General features: G+C 40.1%; 1 protein-coding gene across 2 annotated transcripts in view; it reads right to left on the bottom strand.

The window, feature by feature from the left end:
- CCDC93 (coiled-coil domain containing 93) overlaps positions 1-14827 on the bottom strand; it is a 53490-nt gene extending 38663 nt beyond the window's left edge. Inside the window, exons 1-6 of one of the 2 annotated variants that reach the window (XM_030017812.2) lie at positions 14536-14827; positions 13271-13380; positions 11464-11558; positions 8778-8889; positions 4558-4656; positions 3091-3147 (exon numbers count right to left, since the gene is read on the bottom strand). In XM_030017812.2, coding sequence (XP_029873672.1) covers positions 3091-3147; positions 4558-4656; positions 8778-8889; positions 11464-11546 — 351 coding nt within the window. In that variant the 5' untranslated portion in view covers positions 11547-11558; positions 13271-13380; positions 14536-14827. Of the gene's footprint in view, positions 1-3090; positions 3148-4557; positions 4657-8777; positions 8890-11463; positions 11559-13270; positions 13385-14535 lie in introns of both variants that reach the window. The other variant, XM_030017811.2, reaches the window with a different exon arrangement.
- Between the last annotated feature and the right edge of the window lie 3369 nt (positions 14828-18196).

Below are 18196 nucleotides of genomic sequence, written 5' to 3'. Positions count from 1 at the left end.
CTATTAAATCTTGCTACATTTTTGACTGTCACATGAAAAAGCTTTTTATGATCAAGAATCTCCCACAAAATGTACTTCCACACCTACAGAAAAGCAATGTAAGTCATAAAAGTAATTATAGCTTTTATGATGGCATTCTACATTATACCTGTGCTATATAAAGTGTAGGCATCATACCATAAACATTAGTCTTGGCATCAGATAATTGAGTAGTTGAACAAAACCACTGCAAGATAATCTCAATTCACTAGACATTCACCTTTCAGCAGCAGTAGCTCTTATTCCAATAACCATTACTGATATTTAATATTCCCTTTACTAACCTTTAGGCCTGATCGTGACCATAAATCTCACTGTATTGTCCCCTTGAGAAGAGAAGGGTAGGTCCTTAGACCAGAGTTGTAATAATGAATTCAGACAACAGACTAATCTTTCACTCTTGCTAGCCCTATTTTAGGAAAGTGGGTTTCTCTTCCAATTCCAATACATAATGATTTAAAGGTGACCTGCAAAAGAACCTTCATCTAATAGCCACCTTCTCCTTCTTCCAGTTCCTATGGACAGATAGGAAAGCTTGTGCACCTTCTCCCCTGAAAATTCACTCTGTGTTCTTCTAGACTGCACTCATGCCTTGATGCCTTAAGAGATCTCATGAACTAATTTTCTATTAATAAGATCAGGTGCCAGCTGTAGAAGATATAATCCTGACAGAGCTCATATATTTAAAGAAGAGGTGTTTGTCTAAAGATACCCCGAGTGGTGATGAATAAATGTCAAAACTTTATCTACCATGAAGATGCACCTAAAAACTAGAGATCGGTGATCCAGAGAAGACAGAATATACCTTTATCGACCATGCAGATAGATCCGAACTGGGGAAAGCAGCCAGCATGCTCAAAGGCAGGAGAGCTATTCAGAGATACTTGGACAGGCTAGCTGAATGGTGCAAAATACTACCAAACTTTCAAGACCATACCTTGTTAACCTTGCTTTCCATTATCTGTTTCATTCTTGGACCCTGAATACGGAACTCTTCCCTTAGCTGCAGAAGTAGACACACGCCTATCTGATTCCAGGACCATGACCTATGAATTTTAAAGTAACAGCCCTAATATACTGGGCAAGTGAAAACCAATTCACTGGCTTCAACCAGCAAAGAAACACCTGATCTGGCATACATGTACCTGCTTCATCTTTGCCGTGTCATTCTCTTCAAGCTGAAAAAGTGATTTCAGAAAACATGCAGGTAGATACGTAAAGGAAACCCAACCAAGCACCATGGGACTTTGGACAAGCCACTTGAATGAACCTGACATTTAGTAGGTAACTGCACACTGAAAGTAGATTGCATTCCTTCTTTTCAGACAAGTTCTCCAAAAAAATTGCATTAATTAAATAAAATAAACTTAAAACCCCCAAATTATTAGAACATAAAAACTAAGCCTTGAAACCACCTCTGTTCCTCAGCAATCAAAGGGATCCCTTCATCACTGTTAATCAAATATCTTCTGTATTTTTTTAAATGACACTAAAAATTCTAGGTACTGATGTCTCGTAACAGAATTGTGATTACTTTATTTCTGTCTCTTCAGTGACAAGGTTGGTATCAGCCACTTGGATACAGAATCTTTAGTGCTACTTAAAGACAATGCAGGTAGAAAATGGACACACTTGAAACACATGGAAAATTAGGACAATTATTCTGAGAATTGAAAATAAGCAGAAGCTCAATGAATTTCAAGGGCTACTTGATACAACACACATTTGGATTTTGCTTTCTTACACAGATTTGCATTCTCTCTCAATTTAAAGGGTTATACAGGTGCACAAACAAAACAATAATATTCATTTAAAGGGGAGCTAACTTGTAAAATGGAAAACAGATGTCACTGGAAAGACAAGTATTGCTGGTTGGAGTAAAAGACTCATCATAAGTCTGCTAATAATTAAAAAAAACCAACCAAACCATGGGGAACAACAGTTAGACACTGTAATTGAAATTTTCAAAGCAAGAGTAATTATTCAAATAGATTAACAAGGGATTTGCATTGGTCATCACCTGGAGACTTTCATAGCAATGCTTTTCTATAAACATACACTGTCATTCAACCACATATATTAGGCTCGGGTCCGTTATGCAAGCTATCATATAGCTCATTATACTGGCACTTAACACCTCTATCCATGGACAAAGAGTTAGGGTGTCTGGCTAGAGCTACCTGAAATAGCATTGATTTTCTCAGAAGAGTTGGGTTTCACCATGTATTCAAGAGCCTTGGAAGTGTCCCATTCAAAGTATACCCAGATTTCTCATCCCTTTCAAATACTGGCCTGTGAATTTATCAAGATGGTCAAAAAAAGGCAGCAAACTGTTGGAGTCAGAAATGGTGACTTGACAGTCCCAAGCAAACAGGGAAATTAGAGAGAAAGCCAAGGACAGAAACTCAAGTTGCTAGCTAGGCATCTCAATTCAGGTATAAGACAGTGATACAGCATATGTATTCTGCATGTCACTCCTGGTAGCATTCACCAACAAGCTTTCAAAAAATATAAACAAACAGTTTATCCAAGAGCTAGAAGATCTGCATCTGAAGAGGGAGAACACAAGTGATACCACCTTTCCCAACCAACATTTGCTACTTGGAAGAAAACATTTCCAAAGTAGGGTGTGTATTTTCATTGCTAATTATAAGAAGTAAAAAAGACAAGTTTGGAAATGCAGACATTTAAATTAAGGAGAATGTCATTTTGATTAATTTCAAGATAAATAGTCCAACTGCTGATAGCTTCAAACAAACACTTAAGTCTGCTGAGGGTTTAATAGCCTGTAAGCTACTTTGTGACTTTTGTTTGATAGCGTGGAACTCCACACTCTCTGTGCAGGCAGTTGATATGGTTTATCTACTCATACAGTGCACACCTAAAAGGTTTTCAATCTGATATGTTAGGATTTGAGAGCTGTTATAAGAATGAAGCTCGACATGTAACTTAATTGGGACCTTCTCATAAGAAAACCCAGGACTGGCTGCATTAAACAGAATTAACCACCACCATTTCATTACTAAAACCACGTGCTTCTAACATACTTACAAAGATATCAGTAACAGTTTTGATAGCCTTCTCTTTTCTTTGCAAAAATTCATCATCCTGCAAGACATTAATGGAAGTGATTAAAAACAGCGGGAATGGAGATTAAATCTCAACCACTGTAATAAGTTTAGCAAACAAAGTTGTCAAATAGTTTCTAACTGGACTGACCAATTATTTGATGAAATGTTAGTCATTTCCTGTAACATAGGAAAGTATTTGCTTTTCTCATCAGATAGGTAGGTAGGTCTTTAAAACTGTATCCAGATCAGTAGTCTTTCTGCTCTCTGCTTATACAGTACCTGACACAAATGTAATCCCAGCCCACTATCGGGATCTCCAATCATTACTACACTATGAAGAAATGAAGTTGGGATGGGCTTAATGTGGAAAAGAGAAGTTTCCCCCTACTGTTATTTTAGTTTCTAAGCATTAAAAATGATAAAAAAAACCCAAACCAAGATCCAAACCACACCAAGCTAATAAAATCCAGCTGTCTTTCCCAATTCTAGTGACATCTACCTTTAATGCTGTTACTGAATTAGAGACAAAACTTGGGTTCTAGGTTTTAAATATGGAATTGCCTTGTGATATGCAAGAACGGAACGGATGGCTCTGCACTATAGGCACAAATCCAAGCTCGTTCGAGCCCTCCTCCTACACGAAGGAAACATCATATCATTACTGCAGAATAGGAAGAGGAAAGGATCACAACACTGTTCTAAGCATGTAACTTCAAAGTGGGCAGCGTTTGCCTGTTATCAGAAGGAGAAGGGATGTGATCAAGGTATCTCAAACAGTGCAAAATTACTCTTACCACTACACTTCTTGATAAGACTGCATCTCTCACTCCTCTGGCAATCATATTTTACAGAGACAAATGTACTTCCTTTTAACCCAAACCTGTCCCTCTCTCTTTTTCCAAGTTCAGTTTTTGAATGAAGTTTTTTAGGAATCTAGTTTTCAAGAACAAATTTTGGAGTTTGGATACAGGGAGACAAGAGCTGACTTCAAGCACTCTAAAACAAAACCCAAGTTATAGAGCATTAACAGCATATAAATTCTCATTTAGCTAGATCAGCTTCTCCACAGTACGCCAGTTGTTTCGAACACATTTTGGCCAGTGTAGCTCCAGTCACATGGTTAGCCGGCATACACTGCACAGAGCTCTACATCCACTCCAGAAGCAAGCTACCTGGCAAGACAGGCTGACTGAGAAGTACCAAATATTGCAGAAAAACTAAGGCAAGTATTAAGCAAAAGTTAAACCAGTATCTATGAACTCTCTGTCATAATAACGTTTTAATTTTTTTCCCAGCTGAATTTGTACATGGATTCGTCTAGGACCAAATAACAAAATGATAGCAAATGCAACTCTGGTATATTGTGCTGATTTCAGAGCTGTGAAGCTGGTACCGCACCTGAGCATTTGACATATTGTAACAGAAAAAAGAACTGGCTTGATCTTACCTCTGGTAGTCTGTGACTTTTTTGAAACTGTGATATAGAGTAAGAACGGATATAGTCTCCCATTTCTTCCCTTGTTTCTATTGCACGTTTCACCAGCCACTGGGGAAAAAAAAAAAAAAAAAAAAAGTTTGTATCAGTGGAAAGGGGAAGAATAACAGCAGCAAACACCTAACTACTGTATAATTATTTTTAATATATGATAAAAGCTAAAAACACATTTTAAGCACACAAACAAGAACATTTATTTGTAAACATGGTAACTTAGAGACCTACTCCTAACAAAATGATTCAGCATTAGCTATTTTATAAACTTCACATTTGCTCCTCTTCTATGTACTAAAAAGCTCAACAGAGCAATCAGATAATGCGTAAGCTAAGAAACTACATGGCTTCTCTTATAATCAAAGTTTTACATATAAAAACCTAAATATTCTTCATCCTATTGAACTATATTGAACCATATAAACCTCAATGAGCCATACTGTTCATACTACAGTGGGATTCAATAGTCCAAAGAAGATCAAACTGCCTTCCCTTATAAGCTCCTTGGAGCAGAGCCTGTTATCCCAAAAAAACACTTTTCTGAATGTTATTTGTAAATAGTGTATTGCAAAAATAGTTATTTTGTTGCATGATTTCCCCTTTATTTAGCCTGCACTGTAACTTCTCATATACTGAATTGCTTTTACATTCTAATTTATTTCTCATAGTAAGTATGGAAAGAAAATGCTATTGCAAATTTCAACTATTAGGAATTCTTAGTTGACAAATTCATTTATAAACAAAAACATATGAAATCTTCATAAGCAATATTTGTACCTTCAATAAATCATTCCAAAAAGGAAAACAAAGAACATCTGCGGAACAGCAATGGATGTGGGCCACTTTAAACATTAATCTTTTAGCTTGCATCTTTAAGGAAGAAGAAGGAAAAAAAAAAACCCACCCCCCCAAAAAACCCCTAAATTGCCCTCCCAAAAATCTGAGTTGCATAAACCCTACATCCTAGCAGAAGAAATCTACTACTGAAGCTAAAAATGTTTTAACAAAGTACATTTCACCACACTAAGTAGTTATATGATCTATATTATTCATTGTTATTACTTGCTAAACATAAATAACATTATGTTATCAAAATACAGAACACATAATATAAAAAAATGCACAGCAGTAGTTCACGAAACAAAGGAATGTTAATTTTCTGGCTTTTTGTTTTCGTCTATACCATGGAACAGCCAGCACATCTCAACTCACCAGACCAAGAGCTCAGCTGTACCAGCCTCCACAACATACATTCTATTCTACGTTCAAAAAACTCAAAACTCTACTGTACTGTAAAAGCTATCAATGTTATCCTTCTACTGAGCAGGCCATACTGAATAAATAATAAAACCCTCAGTTCTAGGAAGCACTGGATTCACAGCACGTATACAAAAATGTGATTATACTCTGAATACATACAGGTTCATCCCCCTCTACTCCAAAGAAGCCCTTGGGAGCATACTTTAAAACAAACAGATAGTCCAGGTGGCTTTTATACAGCCTGTGGGCTATGGTATGGTCATCCTTCTCCAAAGCAAGCTTGAACGGTTCACAGCAACCATCTCTATCAGTCTGAGTGGGAGGAGATGGGCTGGAGCTATGCTGGAATCTGAAGCAATTAGAAGTTGAACAGAAAACGTTCTGGGCTCTCAGTGCCAGGACCCAACACTGAACCTGTCTTGTATCATTAGTCCATTACACTCTGACAGAAGACACCACTTGGAACACGACCTCATCTCATTAATCTTGGCTGTACCCCAGGTAGAAGCCATTACAACTAGGTTATATGCATTTCTATCAAAATTTCCTACTACAGATCCCTTACTGTGTTCAAAAACTACAGCTCCATCGTGAAAAGACGTATCGTCAAGCCCATGAAGTGTTCAAGAAGAACCACATGCCCATATAAGAAAAAAAAGACTTCTCCTGACATTTATAAGACCACACAAAAAGCCATAAAAGATTGAAGTACATTTTAAATAATCTTGGAGAAGATAAATCTTGTGGGCTGTTGACAGCCTGTGCAGGAGGTCACATAAGAGATCAGATCAATCTTGGGATCCAAGTTTGAACCAGCAACTGTTTTCTGTGCTGTAACTATGAACCCCTGGAAAGTGAGGGGAAGATGATGACAACAAGAGAGATAAAAAAGGCAGACTATTAATTACAAAGCACATCTCAACACAAGATTGCGTACATACTTTCCTGTGAACATAAGCAGACTTTAACAGGAAGAACACAATTTCTGCCTACTGGAATCTTTTTTTAGTCTTTTCTTCTTCTTCTTCTTTTTTTTTTTTTTTTTTTTTTTTAAAGTTCTGCTACAGTCTATGGCAGTGAGCCAACTCAATCTAATTTCTTCCTGTAGGGAAGGATTCATCTAAATTCCTCCCATCAAGTTCACCAGACTAGCCTGCACAGCGCAAGAGCTATTGGGAGACAATGCCAGGTGGAGGAAAGAGCTTCTGTATTATTTGGGGACTGATTTGAGATTTACAGATAGCAAGTGAAATCTGGAATTTAACAAGGCATTGAGTAAAGTGTCATTATCAAATACATAGCTCCTACATGCCATGGTGTGGGCAGCCTGTTATGACTCTTGCATGGTCTTTTTCAGAACATAGTATACTGGTGACACCAATAAAAGTTTTCTTGAAAGCCTATCTTGGTTGGGACGAAATGAGGAACCAACAGTAGTATATGGAGAAGGCAGAACTTCACAGGGACCTGACAGAAAGCCACAATTTCTAAAAAAGATCCTCTATGTACAAAAAACTAAGCTCATGAAGAAAGACTTCTTCACCAAGTATGGATTAGATATACCATCTACTGGCCAGCTGATAATACTGAGAATCACTACTCTCAGAGAATCTAGAAGCCGATTTCCTCCCTGCTTAGAATTAATGTTTCTCCTTTCCAGAGGTAATACCCCAAATAAGGATTTTAGATAAAGCAGGTCAGAGAAAAGAATACCTAGTGCTATAGTTTTTACAGCAGGAGTAATAGTTCATGTTCTCACTTCAGGAGAGGAATTATTTTTCCTGTGAGAGAAGTCTTGTATTTGATAAATGTAACCATTCATTATCATCATCATCGTTATCATCAAATGACCAGGGAAAGAAATTAACCTGCGTTGGGATTATTTTTTTTTGGTAGGAAAATAAAAGTTTAGAAGTAAAAACTCACATTAACAAGACACAAACTTTCCACCTTAGGCAGCATCAGCACAGCTTGAAAGCTGTATAACAGTAGCACACACCACATAACTTTTTGTGGGGAGTGCAGTTAAGTGTGGTTTTCCTCAGGAGCCTCCTATTAGAAGATAACTAGAACGAGACAACAGGAAGTCTTCCCTACTTCTTACAAACTGGAATTTAGATTAAACTCTTACTTGCTAAATTCTTTCACAGGCAGGAGGTAAGGAGATATTTAACAAAAAAGAAGCTTGCTTAATGGTCTTAATTTTCCCTATTTATCAAAGATACATTTCTGTGTGCAGATGAAAGTAAAATAAAAAAATGATAACAACATACCAAGGATTCTCAAGATACCACACATAACTGGAACACATCACATGTTAGCTTAAAGCTTAATAAAATGGAGAAATATAAGCATGCACATGGTCAGTTAGCAGTGCTCAACAAATACACAGTAATAGGATCACACGTCAGAGCAATTTATTTTTCCACGCATACAGTTTTTACGTGATACGAATGAAGGATGAATTATGCTTGAAGAAACAACCCCAACTGGCTTTTGCCTTATTCATATCCTTTTGATTGAATGACTATCTGCATAACTTACTCCATAAGCTTAAACATAGACTGTAAGATATTTGTTCTATTTCCTAGTCTGGCAAAGTAAATTATCAGATTCCGAAACAAGCTTAAAGTTTAGTTTCTTTAAGCAGATGTTCCACAAAAGGCAGAATCTGACTCCATTTCAAAGAACGTAAAGAGTTTGGTTTGTGTTTTTCTTAAATGTGGATCAAACAATACTTAAGAATTCTATCATCCATAACGTCACCCAGTTCTTTAAAAACATTAAACTACTTCTCTGTGATTATTCATTCCAAAGTTAAATAAAGAGCCAAACAATAATACAGATCTTTGTTAAAATTTTTATGCAAGTTTTATGGTCTTCTTCAGCAAAGTATTGATACATCACAAAATTATTACCTGTACAACAGGAAATATATGAATGAAATCCAGTCCCTGGATCTGATGTGGTTCCAAACGATGAGGACACTTCATTTTTGGTAACACTGACACAATTTTTTCAGTTAAGGCACTATTATAAAACAACAAAAACACACATGTATATATGCTACAATTTTCTTTTGTAAATCACAAATTTTTGCAAACAGTTAGCAGTTAAAAGGTTCCCTCTAGTGGCTTCCATTGTATACAGCTGTGAAAAGCAATCAAACTTTCATTTACAAAATAGCTTTTACATTGTACTATATATATTATTAGCTTGTAAAGAGGTGATTAAACCCCTCTTACAGCCTCCTAGCTTGTGATTTCATTTATAGTATGACACACAAAATTTTAAGATCTGCATGTCTGGTCAGATGAAATGCCCATGTAAGATATATCCACAAATACCTTTGCATACATATATTATAATATATGCACACCTGAAGAAACACTAGCTTTAAGAACAGTTACAGTAAGTAAAAAACATGCACTCAGAGGAAGTCCAGAATCAAACGCGAGGACTTAAAAATTTCTTTAGCAGAACTCCCAAAATAGATCTTGACATTACTACTGAAACTGTCTGAGTTTAAATATGTATTACACCTAAAAGCTAAATACACGGTATACTTCACATGGTTTTGAAGTGAGTAAAACTGAATTTGCTGGCAACCATCTCATTCTACAGCTCAGGTAAGAGCTGGTAAAGTGAAAGGATTACCCTAACACAAGGGATTAATCTACAAGAACATCACCCTGCTTCTACTGAATCCTGTATTTTAGGGCAAGGTATTTTTTTTGCTGCCAATACAGCACATTTTTAAAGCACGTGTCAGCACTGAGGATGAACACTGTACTGGGAAAACTAAAACTATTTTTCCATGAAGGAAAAATTTAACTGGTCCAGTACTGACCTCAGTGATATTCAGTACTGCCCAAATGGACAACTGATATTCTGGAAGAACAAAAGGGGAACAAGAGATATGAGACAGAGACCAAAGTCTGGGAACAGAGCCTGAAAACTTATACTTCTTAACAGAAGTGAAAACTTTGACATAATTCTTGTAAGACAATTTCCACTGCGGCACCATACTAATATTCAACAAGAAAATAGCAGCACCTCTCAGCACAATCAAAGCAAATGCAATGAAAAAAAAAAAAAAAAGATTTATCCGATAGATGCAAGATACTCTCCTAGTATATGTTCCCATGTTTATTTCAACCCAGCAATTAAATAACAGGACACCATCAAAATGTCTCCAGAATAATAGTAAGAAAACACAACTTAACTTTTCCTTATCTTGAGAGCATCACAGAAGCACTGAGCCACTACCAATATAAACATTACATGGACATCAAAACAGCCTATGCTTGTGTGACTGTGAACACTTTAGATTTACAAATAAATCATTGTTGCTGTTTTGGGAGAGGAGCCTGGGTTTTGTTTTGCCAGTTTTGCATCCAGTCAGCTGGAAAGATAACAGAATGTTTTCAGAACAACTTAACTATTTCCTATCCTGCCGTTCTTAAGGATAACAAAGCTGGCAATTATAAAAACTACCACCACCATCTTCATTCCTAGTCTCTGCTTAATTCTGTGCACTTAACAATGCTTTATATAGTTATCTGTGACGATTTGAGTGTCTTCAAATTTAATGGCAATAACCACAAATCTTTACTTTCCCATGTGTTCCATTCTTGCCAATGCTAAATGACTTTCAAGAAAACAGCACAGGAAGACATTCTCTTCAACAATGTTGAGCAAACAAGTCTCTTCATGCAACTGTAACTTGACAGGCTATTCTTACTTCCTGCAAATTTTAATTACGGCTCTTTTATCATAGAAATGCATAAAGCAATAATGTAGTTCAGAATGTATTCCCTTTCTCAGCATAAACAATTTTTACAACCTCTCTAATACAGGAATTAACTGGCTTATGAGTAAATTGCATGCATAAGAAATGAATCAAACCGAAATGGTCTCATTGGGTCACTATCAGGAAGGAACTCCTCCTCCTCAGTATGGGGCACGTAACTGTTTTGGCAACAGTGCCATGCTTTAAATTGTGTTGGCCGATTCCTACAATTCCAACCCAGAACCATAAAGGAGAACCAGAGGTTATTTACACAACAAAACTGCAGACAGAGAACTCAAGGAAGGTCTTCTAATGTTACACTCCACTTTCCAGCAGCATGGTCTCCCTCTGCCCTTTGTTTTGGCCTCTACATCATCTCCTTGTGCCAGCACAAGCATCTGTACAGCTGCATAGAGAACTGGATCGAGAAACTGATTCATGTTAAAACTATTTTCCTCTTTTTTTTTTTTTTTTGTAGGTTTCAATCTGGATCAGTTCCCAATCCAGTTCAATGTAGAGCCATATAAGTGTTTTCACTGCTTAGTAAGGATTTAAGAACATGGCAGCCCAGGGGGAAATAGCACCGCCTTTTTTGGAGTAAGCTTCTTTTTGGTTTTAGAGTTTGTGGAACTACAGTGTGAGAAACCCAGAAACCAGTACAATGTTTTGCAAACAAGTGGTCTTGAAAAGCAGGAAACTTGGACTAAAAACCTTTCTTATAGACAAGCAGATATCAGGTAACTTCACCCCCCGCCTGCTTCTTCTTTTCTAAGAAGAAAAAAAATACCACATTTGCCATTTAATCAACTTACATTTTTTGACCAATAGTAGAGTTTTCCTGAAACAATAAATCAACATCGATATCAAAGCTGCAAGTAGTGATACACCACGTCATGCCGCCTACCACCTAGCAAAGGAGCAACAGCATGGTTAATTCCATTTTAATTTGAAGAGGTAAAACCAAATACATCTTAAAGGCTTTATTTATTTTAGAAACTACAGGTTAGTATTTTCTCCATCCTCAGTATTCTTATACAGAGACTGAAATACATATAAATAGCATACATATATCATGTCTACATACAATACACATATACAAGAAGACAGAAAAAACCCAGCAGTTAGTGACATTCTAAGTTTCTCTCTTATCTTTATATATTAGTTTTGAAACAGCTCTCAGATTAAAAACAAAAAATAAAAAATAGATAAAACACGACAGTATGTTAAATGTCACAATCTTTAAAAAGCGACCATATCAAAATTTTATCAAGGATCATAATTTCTGTATTCATACATTTACCTTTATATATACCTTGCTACTAGTATTCTTCACCCGCTGACATATACAACACCAAGTGCTATATCAACATAGTAATGGAAATTCCCAGCTCTGCAGAAATCTCTATTTTGGGCCCTATTCCTACAGATACTTAGGCATATTTAAACTCCTGAGCCTTTTCATCAACTTTACATAAATTACATAAATATTTAAAGACAACCTTGCATAAACATATGCAAGGTAACCTAAATGTATGCAAAGGCAAAGAACAGAAAAAGGGATTAAAACGTGGAATAATTTACCAACGTCACACAGCAAATTAGGGTGTTCTATACAAGGTTTTCTAACACATTACCCCTCTCATATTCCCCTCAGAAACAGTTAACGAGTATCCCTTTTATACTAGCAGCTAGATCATCTTCAATACCAACGCTCATTTTTTTAAAGGTTGGGCATTGTCATGAAATAGTAACTTTGCAATTGTATTTAGGCAAGTATAAACCTGATGCGTCCATTTCTACACATAAACGCAACAATATTACATCCTAAGGCGGTCTCCTTGAAACTCCTTTGTGTCTGTATGCCCAGCCTCCTGAGCAGCTAAGGTCAGTAACACCAAGTAGTTTGAAGAAACTAAAGTTGCATTGCAAAGTAAGGCTGTGCTATGATCAAAGAAACAGCAGAAAACAGAGGAGTCCATTTCAAGGCTGCTGTAGTTCTGTGTTTTCAAACCTTGGTTCAGGGATTTCTCACAGTCAGCACTAAAACAATTCAGAAGTCTCTTTTCAACCTGAACTTTGCTCGCTGTCAGTATCACATACTTCCTGTCTAGGACAATGAAAGGTTAACATACATGACATTCTAAAGATATGTAAAAAACAACTCCAAAATAATCTCACTAGGCTAACTGTTCCATTCTTACACAGAGCTTCTCAACACAAATACTTCCTCATTAATGAATACGTCTTTTTAAAATTACCATGCTATCTCAAAGTGTCAAGTCTTTCTAGCTATTCTAAGTGCAGTTGAGAGAAGGGCAAAATTGCCCATATATGACTAACTTTGGCCATAACACCCACAAAAAGCACACAAGCAATCACCTGGCATCCAACTGTCTCCTTTAAAACACACCTTGCTGCACAAAATCATTTTTCAAGACTGAGGAGGTCCTATCTGTCTGAAACTGGGTCATTTGCATAATTATTTACATAGGAAAGAGTCATGTGTTGCAAGTGTCTTTTTTTTTTTTTAAGTCACCTAAACTGCTAAACTAACTAGCAAAAAATATGTAATCCTCATATACTTAAAAAAGGTTTTTAAAAACATTGCATTGGTCTCACCTTGTCAAAGGGTGATAACCCTTTGATTCTTGCTCGAAAATACCCAGCAGCCACCAACAGTTCCAAAATTTCAGTCAACTTGATGTTTTGTTCCTCATCTTCTCTTGTTTCTACCTGACAAATGAACAACGCAACACTAATTCAGTGTTTCTCTTCTGTTCTTCAAATGAACGTTTTCCAAACTTTATCTTAACATAGACTACATTATCAGGGAAAACCATGACTTCCATTACCAACGTGGTAGTTAATTTGAAAGACATTAAGGAAATAGGTAATGCATTTCTACATGGATTTAACATCACATTTTTTTCAGCCAGTTAAATACTTTAATCTGCTTTTGCTGTTCAAACTCCTGGTCCACTGCTTGCCTCCAGCTAGACAGATTGCTCCTATTGCCATAAGACAGTTAATTTATTCTCCATTTTGCACATTTCTTTCAATTTCAGGGTTCACAAAATCGTACACCTCAATTTAACGCTTCTATAATCTTTTTACAGAAACAGGAGAAGAAATTCACGTGGAATTCCACTTTTTGGGTAACGCAATTTTAGGCAAAGTACGGCAGTAACAAAAAAATTAACTGTGACGGGCAGCCTGGATAGTTTCAGTGCTCCAAAGCCTTATCAGCACAGCAACCTTGTAAGAGTGCTCCTGTCCCCGCGTTACAGGGCGAAACCCCACAGCTCCAAGAACATACATGATTTTCTAGAGGCACCTCGTACCTAGGCCGGACAGACAACTAACAGGGCTTTAGGTCTCCCCCTCAGGGGCCGCAGGGACCCACCTACACACCCTCCCCACCTCCCTTCCCCAAAATCTCTTCGACAGCCTCCTCCTCTCCTCTCCCTCCCACGGAAACCTGAAAAGCCTCGAAAGCAGAGGGGCCGGGGAAACGCCGCGGTGCACAGAAGGTGACCTACACGGGCGCTGCCTGCAGCCCCACAGGGCCTCCCCCGGCAGCGGGGCGGAGAGGGGCCCGGCTCCCCACGCCCCGAGGGACCCCACGCCCCGAGGGACCCCACCCCACGGGGCCGTGGGCCGCAGGCGAGGGAGGGCGGTGGGGCCGAGCCCGCTCAACAGCAGCGAGCCCCGGGCTCCCGGCGCAGCCCCAGCGCGGCGGCGAGGGCCGGTCAGCGCCCCAGCCCGCGGGGAGGCGAGGAGGGGAAGGAGCAGGCAGGGAGCCGGGGGAACAGCGGGGCGGCCGCGCCTCGCCAACGCCGCTCTGCCCGGACTTGGGGGGAGGGAGAGAGACGCCGCTACGGTACCTCCTGGGGGGGCTGGTGCTCCTGTCCCCTGGGGACGACCATCGCCCTCCGTCTCCGGCAGCCTGCTCCCAACCGCTCAGCCTGTCACGTCCGCTCCCCCCCGCCGCCGCCGCCGCAACGCCCGGGCAAAGGGATGTTCCCAGCCGGCGGCTGCCGGGTTCCCCCGCCCCCGCTCAATGGTTCGCCCGCACCCTCCTTGCGTACAAGCGCATCCGGGCCGTGCCATTCACGGCCAAAGGGGTGCGGGGGAAGGAGGGCGGGGGCTGCGCGGCTCCCCGGCGGCTCATGTGACTGACTGCACGGAGCGCAACCGCCGGAGCGCCGTCCCGCCCCCGCCCGCCAGTCAGTCAGTCAGTCCGTCCGTCCGTCCGTCCGTCCGTCCGTGCCCGCGGGCGGCGCCCCTGGGCACCCCCCCCCCCCGGGTCCCCCGTGCCCACGGCCGCGCCGGGGCCCCGCCGGCGTCCCCTCACGGCCCGTCTCCTCGGGGCCCGTCTCCTCCCTGCCCGCGCCCACTGGAGCCGAGTACTTCCCCTCTGTTTCACTGGCCTTCGCCCTTCTCTTTTTTTTTTTTTTTAATTTTGCAAGGGGACCTGAGGCCTCTCGCCAGCACGGAGGACAAGTTATTGAGTGCCCCGTGACCCGAGAGACGCCTCACGGCCTCTGGTGCCCCACAGGGCACCGACCCTCCTCATGGGCAGCTGGGTCTCGTTGGGTGACCTAACAGCTGAGGGGGATTTAACCGTATTTTTTCTGTCCCGCACGCAGGTCCCACGCTCAGGAGCCTTTGTCTAGGCGCAGCCCTGTTGGGAGGGCGGGAGTCTGTTTGCGGCAGGGACGGGGTGCGCTGGAGCCTGGCCTCCCATCCCGCGTTTGGCAGCACCGGGCAGGCCCCGTGGCGCGATGGGTGTACGTTGGCAGGGCCGGGGGCTGGAAAGCTGCGCCCCGACGGCTCGGTCGGTAATGCCCTGCTCCGGCTCTGCCACGCTTTGGACTCATGAATAAAATTCCACCGGTGCACAAGGATTTACTGGGTGACAACAGCCTGGTAGTGAACTAATCCGCAGCTCGGAGGCAGGGTAGCCTTTCTTGTTGACGACGGCTTCGGAAATACCTGACGGTGATCTCTTTTCAAGTCCACCCCAGGTGTTCTGTTTCTAGGCTCTTCGCCATACACAGAGCATTATAAAAAATAAACTCGTGTTAGGCTGTGACTAGAAACATCTCAGGGAGGTGAAGGAACAAGAAAAGCCACGCGAGAGCATCGTCTCCATCCGTTGGAGGGCAGCAGAGCATGCACGAGCTGGTCCATACAGGCAGCTGCCCTGACAGAGCGATCAAAACAATAATAATAAAAGCAAAAATATGCCAGACTGGCTCAGGCCGTGTATTGGTTCTAACCACAGGCCACGTCCTAATTAGAGTTGCAGAAAACAGTTTTGCGGCCCCTGAGGCTAACACGCTCACCAGAGCAATACAGGCTTTCTGGTTTTTGTCTGCCTTCTCCTCACAGAGAACTGTATGGCTCTAATTTGATTGTCATGGAGAGGAAGGCTGAAACAAACAAACAAAAAACAGGGACAAGAAGAAGCCTTGAAACAGAAGAGTGTTAGGAAGGGATGTACGTGACCTTCAGATGCAGTGGCCAGTGCACGTTGTAAGATAACTACTGAAAAAAAACCATCAACTTGGAAAAAAGCTTCCTGAGCCATGATATGGTCATAAAATTCCTTTTCAAAGAAACACATTAAAGAAAAAGGATAAATAAAAAGCCAAGGGTGGTATAAACTAGGAGCTTAAGTAGTAACTGCGTGTCAGACAAGGGAGGCATCAAACCCACCCTGGCAAACGTCACTGTTTCTCTGGCTTTTTAAAGCTTAGTAAAGGAGACAGGGCTAATTAACTCCTATGGACTTTAAAACTCATGCACCTGGCACCCAAAACCACAAAGCTGGCTTGAAATGATATACTTACAGAAATGTAATAGGTTCTTTTAATTTGCTTTATGTCTATGCGACCACAAGAACTGGAAACAATTTTCTTATTTACCATGAAGGCTAGAATTTTCCTTCACCTAGTACATGGTTAGGAAATTAAAAGGAAAGGCATGAAAACACAAAAATGTATCTCTGTTGTCATTACAACTCATCTCTGATACTTGAACCTCAATAAAATACTCCGCAAAGGCATTGCTTCCAATACCTAATTGTGATGCAAATTCACCCAGTTATCCAGACAGAGCCGTTGTCCCCTATGACATTCGGATAATCAATCTTCTAAATACCAATTAGGTTTAAAAAAAGTCCCAAGAGGGGTACCGTCTAAAAAAGAAAAACCTCCCTTCCTTCAGATCTCTAGATCTTGTGCTTGCAAATCTCTAGCAAGTTCAGCTTTAGTCTTTGTTTTTGCTTTCCCTGCTCTGTTTTGTTTTGTGAAGTTAAGCAAGCTCTGGCTCTTGGTGCAGCTGGTTTGAACAATCCTGTCTTGATTTTTCAATTCCATTAATCTTGACCCCATGAAGCTGAGCTAAAGAGCTTCCTCCCTTTTTTATAACCACACGATTTATTTTGCTGTTCAGCCCGGACTTAGGACAACATCAGACTTGGTCACCACTGAAAATGTAGCAATAGGTTTCACTGTATCTTTTAGCACATATTTGTTTTTTCTTGTAACAAGAATTAAAACATGAGATGAGGTTATAATAGCAACAGCAAGGGCTTCACTCTTTGATGGGCAGGCACAGTTAGATAAATAAATAGATAGACTTAAGTAATTTTCCAATGTTCTCTATGCTGAGAAGGCCTGAAAGATTTATTTCCATAAATTCTGCATGATAGATAAAATAAAGTAAGTATAACTCCCTGCGCAATGGTCCTTTGTACAGAGTCTTTTTGTTAGGGTACAATGTTCTTTTATGTATACCATAAAACAAAGTGTCATGGACAGATCTCGGAGTAAATGGAAAGAATCCCAGTGATTGCATTGGACTATGGACCTCAGTAATGCCATGACTGCATCTTCTGACTTGTATTCCTAGTTATAAGAGAAGCTGAAGTCATCTGTAGGGGACTGAATCCAAGCCTTCCAAAGTCAGTATCAATTTTTGCATTCTTTTCTTTGGCTCATATCTTGGATGAGGTCTGTTTTCAACCCATTTCATTGCCTGGCAGCTCCAGCACAGAGATCACTTCCATCCTGATCCCTAATTAAATGATTCCTGCCATTAAGGTTTTCATCTAGTTTTATGGTATTAGCAATACTGCCAGGCACAGCAGCAGTATCTTCCTCTGTGTGCATTTACTCTTCCTTTTTATTTGTTGCTTTGGAAGTATCCCATCTCCTTATAGTTTTTCAGCTCCCCTTCATCTATTGCTTGAGATGTCATTTTTAGTATTGTTTTATTTGTGTCATTTTAAATATTGTTTTATTAAGATTGGCAGTATTAACATGAACATTTTTTAGCTCACATACCAAGCTGTTAGTTTGTCCCAACCAAACCCAAGGCAAACACAGGTAAAACAGGCAGCAATAATGGATGAGAAAACAGAAGAAGCTCCCGTTCATGGTCACCTTCTTGGTGATGTAGTTAGCAAAGGGCCACACAATAGTTCCTTTTTTAAGCAGGAAGAAGAGGAAAGACATTATGGGCTGTGGAATTTGCAGA

The sequence above is a fragment of the Aquila chrysaetos genome, chromosome 6 (assembly GCF_900496995.4).
Source record: "Aquila chrysaetos chrysaetos chromosome 6, bAquChr1.4, whole genome shotgun sequence".
In the NCBI taxonomy this organism is placed as follows: Eukaryota; Metazoa; Chordata; class Aves; order Accipitriformes; family Accipitridae; genus Aquila; species Aquila chrysaetos.
The sequence above is the reverse complement of the archived record's forward strand: the minus strand, read 5'-3'. Positions and strand labels throughout refer to the sequence as shown.